At 43.5% G+C, this 24,747-nt stretch overlaps 2 protein-coding genes across 2 annotated transcripts; one reads left to right on the top strand and one right to left on the bottom strand.

Moving 5' to 3' along the window:
• Positions 1–1,466: 1,466 nt before the first annotated feature.
• On the top strand, positions 1,467–24,362 carry capn5b (calpain 5b; the record flags this gene model as incomplete). The annotated part of the gene is made up of 12 exons (XM_079284101.1): positions 1,467–1,631; positions 7,208–7,339; positions 14,883–15,091; positions 15,322–15,514; positions 17,595–17,788; positions 20,231–20,308; positions 20,901–21,096; positions 21,185–21,307; positions 21,414–21,610; positions 22,193–22,314; positions 22,987–23,123; positions 24,180–24,362. 12 exons carry the CDS (start codon positions 1,467–1,469, stop codon positions 24,360–24,362), a joined length of 1,929 nt encoding a protein of 642 aa, XP_079140227.1.
• On the bottom strand, positions 11,940–12,422 carry ompb (olfactory marker protein b; the record flags this gene model as incomplete). The annotated part of the gene is made up of 1 exon (XM_079283264.1): positions 11,940–12,422. One exon carries the CDS (start codon positions 12,420–12,422, stop codon positions 11,940–11,942), a length of 483 nt encoding a protein of 160 aa, XP_079139390.1.
• Positions 24,363–24,747: the final 385 nt, after the last annotated feature.

Here is a 24,747-nt window from a genome sequence, read left to right as displayed (position 1 = left end):
ATATTGTTCCTTATTTTGTCTGCACAGTTCAAAAGATATTTAGCTTACTATCACACAGAAGACTGTAAAAAAAACCTTTAAAATATTGTCCTTTAAGACCAGATACATATTTTACATTTGTGCTTAAAAAAGAGAGCAGAGCCAGAGTTCTAGAGGAGCGATTCCGCCGACTTCTTATGAACATCTTTGTAAGTCCGTTTGTTCACCTCCAAAAAAAAATCTGATTCATGGTTTGAGGCTGCTGAAGGATCTTTTTTACCATCATCAGACCCCAAAATCTTAAAATGATGTAGTTCAGTATGGAAGCTGAGTCCTGTCAATACTCAAGGGCCTCAAGCAGTGTTGGGTTATACTGTTGTGTCTTCTACTTGATTTTCATTCATTTCATTGTATTCATTTATGTAACTAAAACTACTTTGTTAAGAAAAGATTGTGTTCACTGTTAAAAAAAACAGAAGAAAGGATTTGTGAAGCCGATATCGATATTTGAGAGTTTAAAAACAATCTGTCATTTATCTATTGACAAATTAGCAATGAGCTAGATGGCTTCGTCGACGGCACACCTCTATTGGTCTGCATGTAGATGTGACCTTTACCACTGCTTAAGAATTACAAAGCTGGCCTCCAGAATCCTCATCTCCACCCATCAAATTACACATTCACATTCGGAAAACCTCATCCCGAGCGAAAATAGAATTATGTCCTGAGACTTAAATCAACCCAGATACCCACCCGACCTGTGTTCCAGTCAGTTCATGTTCATGTCAGATCTGCACACTGTTGGGTTCAAATAAAGTCCAACTGGGATGAAGAGGAACCCTGTTAAAGAACTTTAAACACGGTATTGAAAAGCATGTCTTTCAAACATCTTCACTCAATAGAGCTCGAATGCTCCGTTATTTAACCGGGCAGGACTGTGCTGCCCTCCGGCTAAACGGAGCTCTCCTGTCGATATCGACATGGATTTGTTGTTCATAATGTAGCTTCATCAGGGAGCGCTTAACCACAGGTGTGTAGGACTAGTTTTCACTCGGGCAGGATGGATGGATCGTGGAGCAAGCATGTCTTGTTGTAGTTCCTGTGTAGCATAAATAAACTGATAAATGATACAATAACACAATATTGGATCGGTGCATAGATTCACTTACTCGTCGATACCCAATCCAGCATTTTGGGCTGTAAATTCAGGTCTATCAGTATCGTAATAACTCTAACTTTATATACAGAGGAAGAATGTACAGTGAACAGGTATTCAATTGCATTCTATGTGGTATTGAAGATGAATTTAATTTGGTGAACACTGCAGAAAGCCTGTGATAATTAAGTTTAAACTTTTTAACCTGAACAACTGCGATTAGAGGGTTGAAGAGCAGAGGTGTAGGGAGGGAAACTGCTTTCAAAGGGGAAGTCAGCTACTTGTTGTCCGGGCTGACCCGTGTCCCTCCTTATCCTTTCAGGGCTGCAGTATGTTCACTTCAGTGAAGGCCTTCGACGGGCAGCAGTACTCCACCCTGAAGAGGCAGTGCTTGCAGAGCGGCCTGCTCTTTGAAGACCCCCGCTTCCCCGCCATCGACGACTCGCTGCTTCACCAGGGCAACAGGATCGGACGCGTGGTCTGGAAGAGGCCTCGGGTAAGTCCGTTTGTTCAGCTAAAAACAAAATCTGATTCGTGGTTTGAGGCTGCTGATGGATCCTTTTGACCATCATCAGACTCCAAAATCTTCAAATGATGTAGTTCAATATGGAGGTTAGTTCACTACACAATAAAAGCGTAGTTACCTACAATGTTTATCTGATGGATTCCAAAGTGTTTGGGACGCTGGAAGACCCTCCTGTGGGTTCTCAGTCAAGAGAGAGAGAGAGAGCGAGAGAGAGGTGAATAGGATGAGGACAGTGTATCAATAGACGGCATCACCCAGATGTTCCGATCACCAGGACGAAGAAAAAGCAGACCCTGAACCCGACTCCTCATCCCTGATGTTTTTAAGCAACCTCTGGACATTTGGAAGTCATAAAGTCAAGGTGGAACTAATTTCAGTGAAACTCCTCCTATTGTACAATAGCCTATATTTATAGCTTTTGACTTTTGGAAAAGTAGGTGTTTGCTGTGCATACAGTGTAACACAAAAAGTATGTTTCCTTGTTTTTATGATGAAAATAGTTTACTTAATGCTATTTCAGTCCCCAGCAGGCGGATCGTGTCTGTCTGGGGCGTCTCCTCTCCATTCTTACGTGCTCTTGTACGAGCCGGTACTGTATGTATATTTCAGTGGCAGGCGATATCAGATGCAGGGCCTCAGGATTTAGTGAGCCAGTGTTATCCCCCTCACACAGCAGGCTGTGGCTCTGGATGGAGTAACCTCCTTCTGCCCGTGTTGCCGCTGCAGCAGCAGCCAGCGTGCATTGCCATGGAAACTGGGTCACACAGATTATATGTTTTGGTCCGTGCCGATGTCAGTCATGCAGACTGAAAACGGGATGAAGTCGAGGGCAGAAAATAAGCAGGAGGAGCTTCCCTTTCATTTTCCGTCAGGACAGGATTTGTGTCTTCACTGACAGTGGCTTATGTCAGGAGGTTAGGAACAGGAGCCCTGAACGGGCATCTTTTTAAAGCGTTTTATTGAAACACACTCACTGCACGGTGAGGTTGTTGTTGTTGACTTGGATCAAATTCCAAAGCTACTTATCTGTAGTGAATTACAAAAACGGGTCATTGGAAGCCCAATCTTATATCCAGTAACATGTGAGAAGATAGAAGTATTTAAAGAGTTCAAATGGTTGTTCAAAAATAATAGCAGACTCCCTCAATGTGTCACTCAGACAATATCAGGACTGTCAAATTTCAAAATTAAAGCCCGATTCAATTCCATATGTTCAGATCATTTCACTATGATGATCACATTGGTATGATCACATGCATCAAAGGGTTAAATCAAACTAGACTATTCTAGAGAAAATATGGATGTATACATGATATTTTAGTATTAAGCCTCATTTTCTGATGCTGTTTTCTGTTTCTGATTACACGAAGACAACAACAGAGTCATGTCATATAAACAGATGAACAAATACTCAAAGAAAAACAGGTCTATAGTACTGCTAGAGGTCTGAAATCCACAGGGAACCTTTCATCAACAGTACATAGATGTACTACTTTAGGCTGCAACTGAAGATTATTTCCATTGTCGATTAATCCTCCGATTATTTTCAAGATTAAAATGTTAGCAATGTCCATCCCAGTTTTTCAAAGTCCAAGGTGTTGTCTTAAAATGTCTTGTTTCGTCAGTGCAAAACCCCAAAATATTCAGTGCCATCTATAGGTAATACACTTACAATGGACGAGTGCCTGTCATGTGAATTTGATTTATGAAGTTAGTTTACCTCGATGTTCTTTAGTCTTCTTGAAATGTTCTTTCAGCTGATTTCATAAAACCCAGACATATTCACCCGCCACCAGTAACAGTCACGTTTTCCAACGCTGTGAATGTGAGGATCAGAGAGGTTGTGTTATCAGTGGGTGAAGGTTCACAGCCCCCCCCCCCCCCCCCCCCCTCCAGAGGTTGTTGTGCTCGGTGTTATCCTTGCTCAGGTGCTTCTCGGTGATATTTATGGCTGCGATGAAGTCCCGGTGGCAGAGCGTGTGAGCATAAAGAGCAGTCTCTAATAAAATGTTCCCCCTCTCTGTCTGTCTCACATTGTCACTCAGCCTGTCTGTCTTTCTCCTGCTGCCCTTCTCACCCCCCCCCCCCCCCGTCCCCCCCGTCTCGCCCGTCTCTTCCGCTGATTTGTGTTTATTTATGTCTTGACGAGACGAGGGTGGGGCGATACGACGGTACATGCTGCGAGACAAAGGAAAATGTTTCAGCTGAGCTTTCTATACCATCCACACTCATGTAAACGATCCATTTAATGTCTCTGAATGGATCAGGTTATTTGTGTCATTATAACATTTAGTTATCGGTTAAATTCAGTTACAGTCGGCCGTTGACTCTGTTTTTAGTACCACAGCTAATACACTAATACAAAATATAAAAATGATCCCATGAGTTCAATATTGTATCTTCAATACAGCATTTTGATGAGCTGGTCACCATTTGATCTTGTATATAACACGAGTGTTGTGCTTGTGGCTGGTTGTGTGTTTACTTGTGTGGCTGATGGTTCCTCACACAGGCTGATGGATGGTGCTGAGGAGTTCTCAGTAGCTGGGTAAATGATTAGGCTGTGCTCATTACTCCAGTGTCTGCGGGGCCGGGCTGGGATCGATGCTCTATTACTCTTCCACCTGAGCCAATCCCTGGACGGCGGGCCACCACAGGGAGCCCCCGCCGCTGCTCAAACTCCACTGATCAATGAGGAGGGGAAAAAGCGTGATTAGAGATCTTAACTCTGGCACCGGTCAGACAAGAGATCCAAACATTGCTCCGCATAGTTGTGCCGACTTGCGCGCACAGACGGGAAGTGCTTCAGCGCTGGTCTTTGTAAGGTGAGAGGGGCTGCCGGTAGAGACTGGAGGCCTCCAGGGAGCACTGCAGTGGCCTCTGCTTCTGATTAGAGGTTTGCTTTTGCAGAGTCAGCAAATTACTGACCTTTCTGGTGTCCTCTGTGTGTGTGTTTGAGTGTGTGTTTTTGTTTGTTTCGCGTGTGCTTTTGTTTCCCACACTTGAACATGCGACATAGTGTGTTCATGCTGTGATCGGCATTTCTTCACATACACATGACTTTTGAAGGGTGGCTCTGATGTTCATGGTGAAAGCAGGACGGGCAGCTGAGCCTTCACAGGGCTAACAGACACAGGCAACTCATGTTCGCACTCATGTTCACACCTGTGAGAAATGTCTCAACTCTCCACTTCACCTGCATGTGTTTGGACTGTGGGAGGAAACCGGAGCTCTCAGAGGAAAAACGATATAAAGACTTCACACAGTCGTAAAGCTGCAGCTGGCCGATCGCTGCAGTGGGTTTCTAACAAATGATCGACTGTGACGCTCTCACGGTAATCAGTATCTCTACATTTTCTTTTTTTAACATAAATTATATATATATATCATTTTTATATACATATATATATATACTAGGGGTGTAACGGTTCACAAAATTCACGGTTGTGTACGGTACAGTGGAGCCACGGTTCGGTACGTTTCGGTTCAGTAGAAAACTATAAATGCCAGAGAAATGTACTTGATTTTAAAATATATTTATTCATTACAACTAACATAAAGTTATTCTTTGACTTTGAACAATGATGGAACTATACCTGAGTGACTCATCTTCTTAGCAACACATAAGCATAAAAAACAAAAACTGCTCCTTAATGTTATGTAGTATTGTGACTTACATCTTGCAAAAGAGATTTTTAATCTCAATGGGACCACCTGATTAAATAAAGGTTTAAAAAAAAAAAAAAAACTGATTTTAACTGATAACTGATTTTCTTCCGAAGTGAAGATGACACATAACCTCTCTCATCCATTGGCCGGATCACTGTTAACGTAGTCCCAGTGCAGATGTCCGCTGTGTGTCTTTCACATGAGTAAATGCTCATGTGCGTCCATCTTTCTCCCTCTTTTACTTTTCTAACCCTAGTTGAGTGCAGCAAGTGTGGAAAGATAAAGAGCTGTTAAGTGGTGCTGTGCTTTCGGTTGTCTGAGTCGTGGCCGAGGTGCCCATCGACCCGCCGGCCCCATAAAGCAGAGGAGCGGAAACAGACTGTTCGCACCCAGAATGCTGCCAGCAGAGATCTGCAGGCTGTAGTGAAGTATTAAGTTGTTCTATATTTTATTCTGGGCTTGTGTTAACCTTTTATTTTGAAAGATCAGATTTTGAAAAGTCACTGAAATGATGGATATGATGTAGTTTGCTAAATCAATAGGTCATGATATATGACATGAATGTCAGATGCTATGAAATGGAAGGACAGATGAATATGTTGAACCATATTTTGCCATTACTCAAGAGAGCTAGTAAACAAAACACACAAAACACATCTGCCATCAGAGATTGAAGAAGTCTGTCCCTTTAAATATTAAATATTAAACATTTGGGAAGACCCATCGTCCTCTTCCGTTTGTATTTCACCCTGAAAGTGGATCCTAGTCAGCTTAGCTTGCAGATGTTTGGCTATGCTGTGGGAACTGACAGGTACCGACATCAGTTCCCGAATCCAGTAACTTTTGTTCACCTGCTGCTAGCCAACTGACCCATGAACGACTCTTCTTCTTCTGTATTTTCTAACACCAAACAGAAGGATGGGACTCGAAGAAAAAGTCGCAATTACAAATCCGTCTGCTACCTCAGCCCAACGATACACAGCTCCGTTAGGCGACTAATATTTCTCTAGCTATCGCTGCAGAAACATGTAAAACGTTTTAGTTCTATAATAATCTATATTTCTTATAAAAATGTCTTATTTTTGGAAATTACAATTTTGATTAAATAAACACCATGGGAATACTGTACATACTGTGCCTATTGTTTTCAATTCATTGCAGCACAACTTCAGTGTACTTTATAAATCGTTTGTGGTGTATCTTCTTTTTTTTTAGCTATTTAGTCCATTTTAAAGCATTGCAAATAATTCTCACTTTTTGGCAAACCTCCCCTCGTGTGTGACATTTAAGCTGAAGTGTAGCTATTGTGTGCAGACAAAAGACTAGAGGACAGGGTGCCTCTCTGTAAATGGCTAGTGTCGGCTCGCGGCCTGTAGTATTCATCCCACACATTATCACAGGAACCACAGGATGTCTGATTGTGTGTGTGTGTGTGTGTGTGTGTGTGTGTGTGTATATAGGTGTGTTAGTCCTGCACAGAGAGAGCAGCTCATTGAGCACCATGTCGTCAGCTATAATAGAGGTCCGTCTGTACACATTGTGGCGGAAAATGGACCACAACGCTGCATCCGCAGGAAATGTGATTTCATAAATGCATGCAGCCCTCCCACACTTGGGCAGAAGATCATGAATACGATACGTGGGTGCATCGGGACAGATGGTCTTTTTCTGATTCTCTCATTTGCCTCAATAACCCATTTAAGCTCCTCCATGACTTGTACGGTGGAACGTACACACTGTGGTCATATACTTCAAAGACTTTTCTCGTGTGTATCATCGAATACTTGATGCCTCAGCTTGACTTCATGTATTGTTCGTGTTGAACCTCACAGCTGCACACACACTTAAGTATTCTGTGTCTGTCTTTGGGAGTGTAGGAGCTGTGTGAGGACCCTCACCTGTTTGTGGATGGCATCAGTGCACACGACTTGCATCAGGGACAGCTGGGTAACTGCTGGTTTGTAGCGGCATGCTCCAGTCTGGCCTCCAGAGAGTCTCTATGGCAAAAAGTAAGTGTGTTTTTTTTTTTGTATGTGTACCTCTATTTCTTCGTCTTTCTTTGCCTTGTTTTTATTTTTTCAAAACCAGACCAAAATGCTTGGTGAATCTCATACAGGTGTGTCTTTGGATTGCCTCACCTCATCTGTGATGATAACATTTTCAATATCATAACGATATCATGTCTGTGTGTTCAGTAACTGAGCTGGAGACAGGGCGTGGTTAGCCTAGCTTAGCATTAACACTGGCAACGCGGTCACCACTTGCCTGGCTCTCTCCAAAGTGAAAAGGCATGCCTCCCAGCACTTCTAACTCACCAATCAGCATGTAACTTGTTCGTTTTATCTGTATATAAAGATAAGTCTTTATGCTAAGCTACAAAGAACTTGAAACTGGTATAAATCTTCACATCTAGATCTTTCAAAAATGTTGAACTTTTCCTAACTGCAGCTGAGTTCATGGCAGACATGCTCGTATTATGTCTCATAATGCAAATTATAAAAGTTCAAACTTGCACTATATTGTGCTTTGCTTTTTGCTCTTGTGGTGACCGCCAGTTGTTGCTTGCTTTAAGTAGAAGAAAACCACACTGCATGGGCGAAAGCTTCTGATTCCTTCTTGCACAAAAGCATATAATGCGTTTTGAAAAAAGGAAATTTATATGTACTCAATTCTAATTATTCCATATTTAGTGTTTGAGTGTCCATTAAGGACCATTATGATAAGAAGTAAACACCAGAGGACTCATTACGTCACCACAACGCCTCCTTGGTCTCAGCAGACCCCATCAGTCAGTCGAAGATTGGTGGACTCTTAAAGTAGATTCTCTCAGGACCGGCTAAAAGCACGAGGGCTGGATTGATATCCTGGCATTCTGGGAGTGAATGTGTTTTATAGGCAGCCAGCGTTAGCAGGACAGCTAGCCAGCTAATAATTACTTTCCATGGATTCAGGTCACTCGGCATATCTAAGAAATAGCTCCTTACCAAGCTGAATACCTTAGTAATGTGACTAGAATACATCTCTGCTCTGCTGCTACCTTATGAACCATCCCGACCCCTCAGGTCGTCTGGGACCGGTCTACTTTCTGTTCCCAGAGTCAGAACTAAACATGGAGAAGCAGCGTTCAGTTTTTCTGCTCCACATATCTGGAACAAAGTCCCAGAAAGCTGCAGGTCTGCTGAGACCCTCAGCTCATTTAAATCAAGATTGAAGACTTTTCTGTTTGCTGCTGCCTTTAATTGAACCACATTCAATTAATATATTAATCAATTTCCTGCATTTCTGCTTTTTACTACTGCATTTTATTTCTTTCACTGTTTCTTTAATTGTTTTTAAATCTCCTTTTCTTTTGCCTTGTGTTTTGATGCTTTTAATGGTTTTATGTGAAGCACTTTGAATTACCTTGTTGTTGAAATGTGCTATACAAATACACTTGCCTTGCCTAGAATAACTCTAATCTGTCAAAATCCGTTGTCCAACCAACAAAATCAAAGCCGAGATGTAGACTACATCCTATTGCTTGGCAAGTGTACTTACCTTGTGACTTGACATTGTTCACAAAAGGATAACTTTATTCCGTTGTTTATCTCGTTCAGGGGTTTTCAAGTTTGATCTGAGAAGATCGAGATCATTCATTCACTGTGAAGCCACAGCGAAGTGACACAATTGCTGTCGCAACCTTTTACCCACTGATTACAATAAATGTGTAAACTATTCCATGAAGATTGGCACCATAAATCCACCATTGCAAGCTTCCGTCTAAAACTGGAGGTGTCATAATAAGAAACAAACGTCTTTGAACTGTATTGAGCGCTGGAGTTTCGGTTGTCAGGAATGCTCTGAGATGATCTTTGGCATCCGTCGTGACAGAGGAAACAAAGTGATTACCGAGGTTTAATGGGATTTGAAACAAGATGCCTCGGCCTGTTGTAGCGAGACGCTGGATTGTGACGGTCTGCTCAGAGAGAGTGTGTACATATGGGCTTGCTTACACAGTATCTTCCCCGCTGTTTACTCTGTTTCTCATCGTACAAGCACACACAATCATCGTCTAACTCCATATCCAATGAGCAGCATGTTTACTGCTTAATTTCCCATTTTCTTTCAGGTTTTTTTGGATTGGGAATGCATTCCTTGTCGTTTGCGTTCTTGCCCAGAGCAATGCCGCTTGAGACTGTCAAGTCAATTGTATTCATACAGCTCAATATCACAAATGTGCCTGAAGGTGCTTTACGAGCTGTAATAGAATACGACACCTTCTGTCCTTCGACCCTCGATTCATTTGAGGCAAAACTCTCCAGAAAACCTTTTAACGGGGGAAAATATGGAAGAAACCTCAGGAAGAGCAACCGAGGACCGATCCCTCATGCTGAGCAGACAGACTTGCAATAGATGTTGTGGGTAAAGAATAGACCAACATAATATAATTAGAGTGCATGCAATCAGGATGACACAATTACAGAGATATATAGATAATGAAGGATATTGACCTCCTCTCCACCATGGAAACCTGGAAAGAAGACAAGCTACACAAACACACAAGAAGCAAAACTGAATCACATCATTCACAAAACTGGGAGAATGAAACAAACAGAGAGACGAGAGGAGCGGCTCTCCTGGAGGACGAAGACCAGACAGGAAACTGCTCCAATCCACTAATTGACCGCCTCTCTTGAAAACGTCTGTCCTCCCGTTCAACCTTTCTTTTGGATTTAGAAAGAGACATTTTGACACCAACTGTCCGGTGGACTTTGGTGAATGTCTACTTATACTGTAGAGGGGAGTAGTTCGACATTTGGCTGTTATATTTTAAGGTTACAGCCAGCAGCTGGTTAGCTTATCTTAGCACAAAGAGATGGAGTCTCTGCCTGTAAAACAGCAAAGTATTGTTTCTATTCCTCTGTTTCAATCCTGATTGAATAAAAACGTCACAACGTGTTAACTGGTGAGTTTTAAAGTTGCTGTATCGGTGGATTTTGTTATCGTTGGTCAGTCAGGCTAGCTATTTCCCCCTGTTTCCAGTATTTGTGCTAAGCTAACTGACTGGCTTTATATTTAACTGGCAGATATGAGGGTGGTTTCAATCTTCTCATCTAACTCGCCACCAGAAAGCAAATAAGATTATCTCCCAAAATGTTAAACCTCTTTAAAAAATTAGAAATAATTGCTGCTTACTTTAACAAAATGAATTGATTATTCTAAATTGAAAAGACTGTTGAGGAATGTAATTATGTAATTGTGCTGCGGGCCGGATCTGGCCCCCAGGTCTGTATCTTCAGTCCCCCCCTCTGTGCCGTTTGTTTGTTGTTTGAAATATGACCACAGCTGAGGAACCACAGTGGAAGTCTGTTTGGTGACGCAGCCTTTGTGCAGAGATGTTCATCTCCCGTGTTGTTGGCCACCAGCAGTACTTCCTATGAAAGCAAAACAAGTAATGGTCCAACTCTCACAGGAGCACATAGTGTTCCCCAGTGAGACCCGAGAGACTACTTCAAAACATTATTATTTTGTATTGCTTTTCGTGTCAATGACCTGCAAAAAGTGCCTCTCGTTTGGCTCTAGAGCTGTTGTGACTTATGATTTTTGCCGTTCTTGGATCCTTGTAATTACTCAAGGCAGTATATGTGTAAATGTTAAAGTGTATTTGTTTATCATCATTTAATAATGAGATGACTAAAGGGATAATTTCCCTCAAAGCTAGTCCATTTGTTCAGGCAAATTCTTGCCTGTCAAATTGTGACAAAAGGACACATACCAATGAGGTCACTCAATGATAATTTATATTTATGCATTCAAGTCTGTAGCCGAGATTTAATTGAGACTCCTTGTTGTTGTTATAATCAGAGAATGGTTTGATGGTTCAGGTGGCAAGTTAGTTACATGCCTTCTACCAACGAGAAACGAGTCTAATACCATCTGACGTCTCGCTTATTTTCTTTTCTCTCACACCTCATCTGACACGCGGCTTCTCATTCACAGTCACAGTTCGTGTTTCCTCCGTCCGTCGCAGAGCAAAGCATGGAGGCTGAGGGAGGAAATCCACATGCCTCCCCTCTCTCTTGTTTGTCAGGGTCACCATGGAAGACAGAGACGGATGAGGCAACAGGAACCTGTTCCCCCGTCCACTGGGGAATATACTCAAGCACACACACAAGAACACACTTGTCTCTATCCATTATCTCACAAGGGACTCATTTCTACCAAACCGGTCAGGGCTGGCTGTTTGTCAAAGAGGAGAGGCTGAATAACATTTTTTGCTGAACTCACAAGCCCAGAAAATGATCGTGTTCAGGCGTTCGTTAAGAAAATGCAGATACACCTTTGTGATTTATTGGATTTATTAGCATTTTGCTATATTTAACATCATAGGATACAAGGATACAAAGGTCAACAGGTTCAGTAACAGAAGCAAGTTTGATGTAAATGAGATGTGTTGCAAAAGGAGGAGGAGGACAAAGAGTGTCGTGTTTTCCTTACAGGTTGTCTGATGATGTGATATTGAAGACTTTCTCTTCTGCTAATTCCAGACAAAACAAATGCAGGTCTAACCTAAAAGTAACTTTGCATCCTCAGTTGAACGCACAGAAGAAGAGTTTTTAGTTTGAAGTCTCAACAATCCACCGTGAAGGTGATGGAGCAGTCGACAGTCTGAGGGCTGCAGCCGTCTGCAAACGCAAACAGGAAGTACATCGTCTTCCTTACCGTAGCCAAGTCGGCGATCCGCTCGCCAAACTCGTGCACGTCAGCCTCGTAGCACTGGATGGGCGCGGCGTCGTCGCCCCCCGGGGCCCTCCAGAAAATCCCAACGGGCTCCAGCAGCTGCCGCGTCATCAGGTTGGTGAGGTCGGGGGTCCAGAGCTGCGAGGTGGCCGTGACGGTGAGGCGTCCCATCTGGGGCAGCCTCACCGTCCACCGCGAGAACCCGAGGGACTGTTTGGTGAAGTCCAGTCGGTACACGGCCTCGTTGGGCTGCAGCAGGCGTTCGCCATCCGGCCTCTTCTGGCCTCGCTGCTGCAGAGACTGAACCCGCAGGCGCATCACCTCCGTCAGATCGGTGTCCGGCCGGAAGGGCAGCTCCAACTCTGTAGGCATGCTTGGACGGCACACAGGCTCAGAGGTCGATACCAACTGCAAGGCTGGATTAGATTGGCAGCTATGTCGAAACTAAGCCTCTTCCCTTTGTCTGTCCTCCTTCTTTACAGTTGCTCTTATGCATGTGTTCATGTCCTTGTAGCATCGATAGGATAGGGCGGGTCTTACACCGAAGTACAGATTAGCAGAGGTACTAGGCAACAAGATCTAATTACATTTGCAACTCCGGCACATGGTTGGCCCTCAGGGAACAGTGTCTTGTGTTTTTACTTGGCTACAGGTCTTTAATACCTGACCTGAAGTGCTGTATTACCAAACTCCTAGAGGTTTGCATGAGCGGCAGTGTAAATGTGAACATCAAAACAGTTTTGTAAGAGTAAGGTTGCCCCGTTTATGTTGGCGCTGGACTCTTGTCAGGTGAAGGGAAGGAGGAAGGAGTTCCCCGTGGTGTGCCTATCGGCAGACAGCAGGGGAAGCCAAGGTGCCTTCTGCTTGTGTTTCCGGTCAGTCGTCAGGTCACTTACCTACCAGAGTGCAGTTGCTGCAGCGCGACACTTGGCCCAGATGTGAGCTGAGATAGATGGAGCCTTCGCTCTCTCACTAGCCACAGTGCAGAGTCGGAGACTATAAGCAGTTGCGAGGTGCGGTGCAAGAGAGACTGCCTCCCGAAGGATTACAAAAGGACTCTGAGGTTTCTGTGGTGCAGTGCTTTGTTGTTACCCCCCCCCCCCCTCTTTGTAAAGGAGCTGTTGCTGCGTCACCGAGCCGGCCCTCCAGAGAGGCCAGATTCTCTCCATCATCAAAGTGTCCCCTCCTGTAGAGAGGTTTGACAGGTTTGACTGTTCAGTTAGCGCACCTTGACATCTCCAAGCACACCCGCTGGAACACTGTCACTTAATTCACACGCGGTGTCGCTCACTGCATCATTTGCCGTTTAATTTTTTTTATTGCAGGCCATATTCGCACTGGCAGAGGTTTCACAGGTGCCCTTTTTGCAGGTCCCCCGTAGTTTGGGAGTTCTGTTATGACACGGAGTCACAGTGGGAACATGGGAACGCAACAATCACATCAGCAATCACAACACGACGTCATGCAGTAAAAATACTCTGTGTGTTTCCAGCAGCAACAGGCAGCTGAAAAAGAAAAAAAAGCTCTGATGAAGCCACTGTGCACTAGCTTTTGGCTGCGATAGCAACAACAGATATATAACTGTAACAAAAGGAGCTCAATAACGTGTGTGTGTGTGTGTGTGTGTGTGTGTGTGTGTGTGTGTGTGTGTGTGTGTGTGTGTGTGTGTGTGTGTGTGTGTGTGTGTGTGTGTGTGTGTGTGTGTGTGTGTGTGTGTGTAGTTGGAGCTCAGCCCGACAGAGAGAGCAGAGCAGACGCGAGTTGCAACGTGATAATAAATGACCCCAAGACATAAATGACATGAATGGCTTTTTCTAAGCTAAAAAAAAACAACGATTCTTAGTTTCAGGTGATTATAAACTGATTAAAACATAGTTATGAATATTGTATTCAATATCTGCCAATTAATCCCCCTAAATGTTACACACTGTTCCTTTTAAAGTCCGACAGTCTGAACACAAACGAACGAAAAGAGTCTCACGACTCTGACGAGAACAATGAAACAGCAGCCGCGGCTACACCTGGTGTGCTCAACACTTTTAAACACATGAAGTACACAGCATGTGTCAACAAAACGATTTAAACCAGTAATGCGCCTCAGCGTTAACGACGGCATCATCAATTTAAGTTTGCATTTAACCTGTCACAACTACAGCAGACATTCTTTATTTTAACTGGAAAAGGTGACATTTAACCTTGATGTGTGCTATCCAGTTCAGATAGCACAGCTGTCACACCGCGATGCTTTCTGTAGATAACAGAGATTATCATTACATGACTGGAATACAAACCTAATCCCTTTTAATCAGAGATTTTTAATTTGTCTCACTGATTTCCAAACAAAGATAAATCAGTGTTGTCATGTGTTGAGCCATATAGTCTCTATTTGTCTGCACAGCTTTGTACTGCTCTGTATTTTGCTTCTTTTTTTTTAATCTTTCCATTTCTGTTACCTCTGTATGTTTTAGGATTTTATGTGAATATATTGTTTGTTGTTTACCTCTCGTCAAAATGGGGGCTGGGTTATAGAGGTTTCACTGGACCACAGTAAACACAGGCAACTGAAACACACACACACACACACACACACACTGCAGTTATTACCTCTCACCCATGTCCTATTACAGCTGGATTTATGACTGAGAGAACCAAGGTGATAAATCTGTCCCCTAAACCGAAATGCATCAGCAGACATGAGGGTACGCTGTCTCAGTCTGGCAGCCCACCCCACCTTGACATTATTTATGCTTCATGGCCCACCGGTTTGTTTGGCTTACCTGCCCTCTGCTCTTCTTCCTCCATCCCCTTCCTCCCCCCTTTGCCACCCTCCAGGTCATTCCCGACTGGAAGGAGCAGGAGTGGGATACGGAGAAGCCAGATTCGTATGCCGGGATTTTCCACTTCCGCTTCTGGCGCTTCGGTGAGTGGGTGGATGTGGTGATTGACGACCGGCTGCCGACGGTGGACAACCAGCTGGTCTACTGCCACTCCAACGACAGCAACGAGTTCTGGAGTGCCATGGTGGAGAAGGCCTATGCCAAGTTAGTATCAGTGGCGACAAATCTACAGATCCAGCTTCAGAGACGCCGAAAAACTCATTATTGGAATTAATCATTTTAAACTTCTGCCTACCTAAGGATAGACTTTGAAAAACAGCAAATGACTTCAACAATGAATTGGTTCTCAAAATAATTGTTGATTTATTTATTTTTCACAATCGATTAATCGGCTCTAATAACCGTTACCCGGCTCCCCGCCTCTTCCTGTTCAGGGTCTATGGCTGCTACGAGGCTTTGGACGGAGGCAACACGGCCGACGCGCTGGTGGATTTCACGGGTGGCGTTTCAGAGCCCGTGGACCTGCTGGAGGGTCAGATGGCAACAGATGAGGTGGCCCGAAACCAGCTGTTTGAAAGAGTTCTCAAAGTCCACAACAGAGACGGTCTCATCAGCTGCTCCATCAGGGTGAGCTGGGAGCTGCATGGCAGTCGCCTCCTGCTTTTAGTCATACATGAGTCCTGAGGTTAAAATGAGTGTTTGTTTCATTCTTTATAAATGTGTTTGATTCACTGTTTGTACACATGAAGATCTTCAGTCATTTTGTAGTAAGACTTTGGCAGTGTTCAGATCGGATTTTTTTATTTCCAGGTATTTATTGTTGTCTAAGGCTCGGCTCAGCCACATGTATGGGACAAAGTCATTGACCGAAGCTTTGCGCTTTTCGAGTACGCTCAAAACTGAGTCTACTTGGGCCTTTCTTCAGCAGTGCTCTGAGCTGAATGCTAATAAGCTGTTTTGCAGCTGTTTAGTCGCAAACCAAAGTATCGAACAAGTAGAAACTTTGATCCGATGATGGCGCTCGATGAATATTCATTAATGTCTGTCTCAAACATTAAAAAAAAAAAAAAACATCAGGAAGCTTACACTTGGCATTTTTAGCAGCATTTCAGCACCTGTTCTCTGGAAACAGTCTGATCCACCAAAAGCTGACCCCTTGAGCCCCAGAGCTCTTTAATAATTAAAGCATTTTCTGCCGTGATTTTAAAATCCAAGGATGAAACGTTGTCTGCGTGTTGACTTTGTCTCGCGGCAATAGCAGCCTTCTTCTGTGCCAAATCTCTGCATAAATTCTCTCTGCAACATTTCAAAGACTCTTCAAAGCCGTGCAGTAATATGTTTGAGATTACGTGAGGTGCACACAAATGAATGGCGCTTCTGAATTGTCCATTATGATGACATTGTGCAGGCCTTTTTTCCTTCAAAAATATTTGCACAAAGCCTGGGTGCTGTTACAGGTACTTCCTACAGGGTAGCACATGTCTTTATGGAAGGATAACGGTTGAAAAAGGGTCCAAGAGGATGACATTCTCTAGAAACTAAAGCCAAGCAGCTCATCTCTGAAAATGACCCGTATTGATTGTTTTTGAGAACTAGGAGCTGTCAGCATGAAGGTCTTGTTGTTCTAACTCATAAATTGTTGATGTATTGTGTGTGTCTACGCCTGTCCTCTGGGAGACCATGTGTTGAGGCTACTGTGGGGTGCTGATTGGTGGATAGAGGACTCTGAGTTCTGTTCTGAAGCTATTCTCAAACTGGAGATCAGCATTCCTTCTCACACAGCTTCTCTTTGGACAAACCAGTGATTCAGAACGCTATGAAGTACAACAACTATTTGTCCGGTCTCTCTTTTCAACTGGTTCTCATTTCGATTAGGGGCTCAGCTGTTGCAAAGATAAAAGACAACATCGCCAGAGTAATGTCTTGGCCTGCAGTCGACTAATCAGTCGGTCATTATTTTTGATTCATTGATTGTTGCAGCATTTTGTGAAAGAAACTGAAACCCAAATTGTCCCTTGTAAACGCTCGTCACACCCACCCTTGCAGGAGTTGTGCACAAAGACAGGTCTCCTGCAATAAGGGGTTAGCACATTTCAGGTGGTTTTGAATCAAAATAAAGTGGTTATGATAATGCGGCTCAACTGTTGGTTTGTTACAACATGTCGAATCATCTTACTGCTTCACTTCCTTATGCCGTGTCTCTAGATCTCAGCAACTGCTTGTGTGTATACAATGTTAACATAATTGATTGAAAGAATGGCTAAAACGACAAAAATACGACCCGCCTTACAATAAAACTGTAATATCTGATGAAGTTTAATGTAACATCTGTACATTATCAGCAGTTATGGTGCACCTCCATGGCTTAGGAGTTAAAATGCTGCGAAGGTCCTCGGCTTCAGTCCGGCCGGGGACCTTTGTTGCATCTTACTCTTCGGTTTCCTATCGTGTCTCTACTGTTTGTAATGAAGGAACAGAAATCTTCGGAACAGAAGTTTTCGGTTCCCTGACAAACACAAAAGCCGAGCTTATTGTGCAGCTTCCACTGAAAACAGCAACATCGTCCCTGTGTGCCTTTTACCGAACACCTACCTGTTTGTAATCTTCTCAGGAAACTGTGCCAGCTTCCCTCTTTTACATATATTTAGAGATCCACAAAATCATCTGTTTCCAACCACTGAACCTCCCCCGTTTTCCTGTTTCCCAGGCGACCACGATCGAGGACATGGAGGCACGGCTGGACTGTGGCCTGGTCAAAGGTCACGCCTACGCCGTGACGGACGTGCGGAAAGTGAGGCTCGGTCACGGACTGCTGGCCTTCTTCAAATCGGAAAAGCTACAAATGATCCGCATGAGGAACCCCTGGGGAGAAAAGGAGTGGAGCGGCCCCTGGAGCGACAGGTAAATCCCCACACTGCCCCTTACAGGCACGGATGAACTACTGCAGCTCGTCATACCTCATCTTGTCTCGTTTGGCCTTCTTCATCTATCTGTCCCAATTTTGCGCAGTGATCTCGGTAAGTCCGACATTTCAAGAGCGACACAAACACTGACCATGTTTGCATGAACAACATATTCATTTTTTTTGTGCTCTTTTTCCAAAAAAAGACCATCATCCTGCTAAGCTGTTTACACGGCTAATGAAAATTGATATTCCACTAATATTCACTTCAACATGCAGCCGTGCATACTCCCATTAACGTAAAATTCCCCCATGACATACGCCGTATAGGTACGTCCTTTAAATAAGTTATAAATTTCCGTCTTCCAGTCATGTTGCTCCCGTATCAAATCACGTCCTGCAAGTTTTGCAAAATTGTGCTCTTCGAGATTTTCTTTTTTACGATCCGATGCATTGTGTGCAACGCACAGAGCTGACCGTAAAAAGGCAAAAGGCTGCGTGGCGCAAATGGTAAAAAAACACAAGTGAGGCGCGTATACCGAATGTGTTGTATACATGTCCAAAGAATGCTCCTAAAACCAGAATAATGCCGACATATCCCACATATCTAAAACGGAAAATGCTACATTCGGAATGATATCCAAAAAGAATAAGCTTTGTAGTTTAATTGTGGAGCTTAAGTGTGCATGTAAACATAGTCAGTCTATTCGTCCTTCCTTGACCGTGTTACGACCTTTACCAATTAAACCAATTTCACAAAGTACATTTTGAAAATGTCAAAGTACCCTTGTCTCCTTTGTCTCTCAAATTTGACACACTGGTCTCTGAGACATTGCCGGTGATGAATGAGCAAACAGCTAATGTGCTGAACAAAGACCAAACTCATAAAGAATGCCCACAACGTAACCAAGAAAGCTGCATGATGGGAAAATGTCGTGTAGACAATGAAAAATGGAGATGCAATCAAGGTAATGGGTCACAGAGAGAAGATGAATGACTGAATAGTTCTCTTCTGAATGAAATCAAACAGTGCAGTGCAGCTCAGATAGCATTTCCCCGGGACCCTCCCAGAACAGACATTTAGCTGACTAAACCTTAAACTCTAACGTGTAGGTTAATCAAAGCTGTCATTTCTCCCTCGAAAAGAGTGTTTCATTCCAGTTTTACTTGCTGCATTGTGCCTGACTTCTGAGGGCAACAGCAGGTAATGCTGAGATGCAGAGAAGTTGCTCCTTCAACATCTCTCCGTGTCTGTCTAGCCTCTGTGAAACAAACAGGGAGCTGGTAAAGCCGGATCATAATGGAGCCTGAATTATTGATGAGGCCGAACAGAGAGAAAGACGTTATTAAAGAGACGTGAGTCGTCTCTCTTCTTTCTCAATTACTCGCTCGCTCTCGCTGAATAATTTATTCATGGTTTGATAAAAAAAATAAAAAAGGAAACCTGTTACTGTAAATGGAGTCTGACAGACTGTTGAGATGTGGACGCTTGTCAGTGAATCATAAACAGAGACATAAACACAGACCTAATGCATCCAGTGAGAAGCCTGTTTCCCCTGAGCACTGAATACAGAATGGACCTTGATGCTGAGGTATGATTCACACTCACGGATGCACACATTCAATGGACTCTTGAACATAATCGTGCCCTTGAGGCGTAGAATCATACATCATTTGTACATCTGAACTTGATACAGTAACTGGGCATTTTCACGATCATTATGATTATTAAAGGATTCACAGGTGAATGCCCCACGAGTCAAATATATTAATATCAGGTAACACTTTATATTAAGGTCCTTGTAATGAGTGTTAGTTAATAGGTATCAAGGCTGTGTAAAGTGCTTATAAGATGCTATTACCTTTATTATACGTTAATAAGACTATATAAGCGTTAACAATAGCATCATAAACACATTTATCGGTAGATTGTAAGACATTTATAAGCACTTATAAGAACTTGTTGACAGTTTATAGACTGTTAACAGCCCTAATAAAAGCCTTGTGAGATTTTTATAATTGTTTATGATAGCATTTATTAGCAGTTAGCGATGCTTTTTGCTGTTACCGGCTCTAAAGTGACAACAGCGCCTTATTAAGGTCTTAATAATGCCTTAGTGAAACTCAATAAATGTGTTTGTAAAAATATTATAAGAAACTCATAAGGTTTTTATGTTTTTAATCTGTCTATGAACTGTTAACAAGTTTCTTATAAGAGCTTATCAACGTTTTATAACAATAAATGTGTTCATGATGCTATTATTAACACACACTAATGTTAAAGAGCATCTTATAAGGACTTATAAAGGCCTCATTATCTATTTACTAACGCTTATAACAACTATCTTAATCTAAAGAGTCACAGTTTGTTTTCTCGTGAGCTTGTGGGTTTGATGCTGTTCTTCTGCCTCGCGTGTGTTTGCTCTCGTGTCTCACTGCAGTTCGGAGGAGTGGAACAAGGTGAGCAAGAGTGAGCGAGAGAAGCTCGGCGTCACCGTGCAGGACGACGGCGAGTTCTGGTGAGAACCATTTATCTACGAACAATTGATGTTGTTGTTCCCTTATCTTAGAACCATTTATTAAAGTGATGCAGGAATGGTTTAAACTTATTTAAATGTGTGTGTACGCATAAATCATCCATACACCATCCACCCAAATGAATTAAGCTCTCCAACCTGCCTGAACTTTTCCCTCCTCCTCTACGAGTCCCTGTTGGCTGTTGCTTTATACATTATAATATGTATTGATGTAGAGTATGAGAGGCTGCTTTCAGGAATTGTAAACGTTTCAATGTGCGCAGCATTGTCACTGCAGCAAATATCATGTGGCATCGAAGCAGCAAGTTATAAACTCCTTACCTGATGTGTCAATAAAAGTGATGCTGCTGTTTTTCAAAAGCCCATACCAACATTTAATCTCATTCCTTGTCAGCGCCAAAAATCCCAGTTTCCCTTTAACACGTAACCCTTTCCTTTGTTCCTGATTTCATTTCATTTCCTCTGTTTTTGTACCTGTTAAAGGTCTTCTTCTTCCAAGCTTTTTTTCTCGAGTTGGTATCCACTCCCTCCGGTCTCTTCTCTTCTCTCCTCTCCTTTTCCTGCCCTCCTGCAGGATGACGTTCGATGACTTCTGCCAGTACTTCACTGACATCATCCTGTGCCGCCTCATCAACACCTCCTACCTGAGCATCCACAAAACCTGGGAGGAAGAGGTGATGAGGGGCTCCTGGGTCCACCGCCAGGACCCCCTTCGCAACCGGTCAGGAGGCTGCATCAATCACAAGGCCACTTTCCTGCAGAACCCTCAGGTTAGTGGAGGTCGTGTTTGTCTTTGCGATAGAGAGATGTGTGACCAGTGTTGGAGAGTAATATGGTGTCGCTCTCTCCTTCCCCCAGTATGTGTTCGATGTGAAGAAAGTGGAAGACGAGGTGCTGATCTGCTTACAGCAGAAGGAGAAGAGAGCCACACCCAAAGAGGGCAAAGGGGAAAACCTCGCCATAGGCTTTGATATTCACCGGGTAGAAACACACGCGCACAAATCCTGAGAAGCCGGCGCAAAGCTGAATAGGTGACGAATGAATAGCTCACATGGACAATCTGCTATACTGTCCTCTCATCCTGCAGGTGGAGCTAAATCGTAAGTACCGTATGCACTCAGCCCAGCAGAAAGTAGCGGGCTCCATCTACATCAACTCGCGCTGCGTCTTCCTCAGGAAGGAGCTGCAGGAGGGCCGTTACGTCATCATTCCCACAACCTTTGACCCCGGGCAGCAGGGCGACTTCCTGCTCCGCGTCTTCACTGATGTGCCTTCAGACTGCAAGTAAATCTGATATATTCCCACTGAACACAGAGTGTAACTTTTTGAATGTCCTGAATCTACTTTGAAGCTAAACTACGTCTCGATAGATTCACAAGCTGTGGATTTGTGCACGACGTGTGTGACTGAAGTTAAGCAACGGCGGGTTGAGTGGTGTGAGCTGCGCAATATTGGAAATAACTGACATTGTGATATATATTTTTCTGCGATTGAAAGTAAATTTTGTACATTTTAAAGTTAAATACAGCCGTCTGGTGCACTTTGAGAGCAAAATTAAGAGGCTAGGTAAACAATTTGTGCTCTAGTAAACAAATAATTAACAAAAAAGATAGAACCACAAAGCATGAAAATGAGACGGTTTAGAAGTGTCACAATATGCACAGTTTAATATGTACGTAGTCTGTAGATAATTAATGGGAAACACTGGATTAATCATCGCAAATGAGAATCGTGGACGTTCCCGTTCGTATTCAAGCGGCAAAAAAGTTGTTACATGAAGTGTTTTTTAGTTAATTTGCCGGCATCACAGACGCCTGAGTCCAGTTGGCTTCGACAGTTTTATAGCGTACACTCTTTCCTTCCCAGAGAGCTGACTCTGGACGACCCTCCTCAGACATGTTGGACGGGGATGTGTGGCTACCCTCAGCTGGTCACTCAGGTCCATGTAATGAATGCTGAAGGCCTGCAGGGACAGGAATCCAACGGAGGTAGGACCACTACGTACTCGCATCGCATCGTATTCGCATGTTGACGATCATATTCCTGTTTTGTAAACTCCTGTAAACACCCACAGAGCTTCACTGCCTCAATCCCAATAATGAGCAAAGTACAAGGTACTACAGCACCATCTGCTGAAACTCTAGCTCCTGTTGTTAGCCTGTAGTATAGAGTCCTTACTGCCTTGAAGCTCTTCTAGTGTGTGCACTAACCTGTAACGTATGTATTTATGTATTTTTTTTCAAATAAAATAACTTAAAAATGAGACATTCCTGGTACAATTGGGTGCAGTACATACGGCGTCAACCATTTCATTCTGTATCTCCGGGTCGGGTCCTGACTGCCACTGTGTCCACCGGATGGCACCAAAGTCCAGAATTCTTATATCCTCCACATAGTGGCTTTGTTTAGGTCCATCCGCTGTCAGCAGAAGTGGTGGAAGAAGTCCTCAAATCCTTTACTCAAGTAAAAGTACAATGCAATCATGAAAAGAAAAAAAGCAACATGTAGAAATATTTCTCCTTTTTATCGAGCAAATCATAAAGCAACCAGTCGAGAAAAGAATTGGTAAATTAGTTTATAATAAAGAACCAAAGACTGTCACCCGTCACAGAGACTTCAAGGTGTGCAAGAACTGTTTTGACTTTTTTCCCCATCGTCAGCTGTAGATCCGTACGTGATCATCACCTGTGAAGGAGAGAGGGTTCGTTCACCAGTTCATAAGGACACGCGGTGCCCAAACTTTGACATCAAAGGCCTGTTCTACCGCAAGAAACCCAAGGAGGGCATCCACATCGAGGTGAGCTGTCACTCTCTGCAGCCATCCCACTGTGGGGCCGTACACTGAAGCACATGTTCATAAGGGCTACAACCCAAATGTAGCAGCTCAGTTGCTGTATATGGTGGCAGTCTGAGACTGGGTGAACCAACACTTTAACCCTCCTCCACCTGGAGAACTTCCACCGCAGTTTGTGTGTTGTTTGAGCTGCTAAGGAGTTCAGCTGAACATCCATTACCAATCAATTACAGGCTCAATATCAGGCGATATGGGAAAGCCAGCGTGCTTGTTCGGGAATTATTGTTTGTGATACAATGTTGCATTTCCTCAATCAGACCTGTGAAATTGCATCGCTTGTATCTCGGCAAACGGAGGCAGAAATGAGCATCTGCTGCTCTGTAGACGAGCTGGGCCAGTAAAAGGGGACGCACTGATCCAACCGCCTCAGGCGGCGCAAACGTGGGAATATATGATGGTTTGTTTTGTTAAGTGCAGAATTAATTGGATTGCTATACCTTTCTCGTATCGGTATACCATGCTACCTTCTTTTTTTTTGTTCCAAATTAAATCGGCCGTTCCATGTGTTCCGTTACTCCCGAAGAGAACACATTTAATGTGGACTGGTGGCTTTTGGCTGATCATCGATCGACTTAAAAAGGTTGATATTTGCACCAGCTGGCGGATCGTTGCAACCCCACGATGTAATCTTAAACACTTCAAAGTTCAGACTCAACTCCTCTTTTTTGTTTCCCTTTTCTCCACTTATTGTTCTGCACTTATCTATTTCTCGATTTTTTTATGCTTTGTAAATCAAAGAAAATTGTGCGATATCAGTGAATTATCTTTGAGGAGTGCTGTGTAAGTACGATTTTACGACTTAGAAACTCCTGTATACAGGCACTTGTTTATTCTTCGTCTCTGCTTCTTCTACCTTCTATCGAGTTTTCATTTCTGTCCCTTGTGTATATTCTCTTTTGTGACTGCTTATTGCCTTTTGTCTTCTCTGTCCTCTCTTTTCCTGCTTCCCCTCTTTTTCGCCTTTTGGATCTCCTCCTTCCTCCCACGAGCGGCCAACAGATCTACAACAAGAACATGATCGTGGACACCTTCCTGGGTCAAGTGATCCTGTTCAGCGACCCCAACGAGCGCCAGGAGCAGCACACGCTTCACCTCCGTGACAAGGGCAGCCGCCAGGACAACGACCTCCCGGGCACGCTCACCGTGCGCCTCATCACCGCGACCGCGCTCACCAACATCTGATGCGATCGTTTTATACAAGTATGACGATCAGCACTCAAGGCGGCGTTCAATCGTGCCCGTCGCTCATATCCGCCGCTGATCCTCCAGCCGTGGCGGGAGCTCACTGTGTCTTTATTTTCTGCCGCTTGCGCTCTCTTCCTGTCTCTTATTTTTTCCCCTGTTTTCTTTCGCTTCAGCATTTCAATTCAGCTTTCTTGAGAGGGTTTTTGAAAGCCTGCAACTACATTTCCAGATGAAACGTCATACGAAATATGTTCTCAAAGGAAGTTTAGTTGCAGGTTTTGTAGCCTGAATCTCCATCAACACCTGAGCTACAATTTAAGAACCTTCTGATATAAATCACTTCATCGGTCTGACCCGAATCTACAAACTTCTTATTTTCTTC

Source organism: Melanostigma gelatinosum, assembly GCF_949748355.1.
Source record: "Melanostigma gelatinosum genome assembly, chromosome: 14".
Taxonomy (NCBI): domain Eukaryota; kingdom Metazoa; phylum Chordata; class Actinopteri; order Perciformes; family Zoarcidae; genus Melanostigma; species Melanostigma gelatinosum.
The sequence above is the reverse complement of the archived record's forward strand: the minus strand, read 5'-3'. Positions and strand labels throughout refer to the sequence as shown.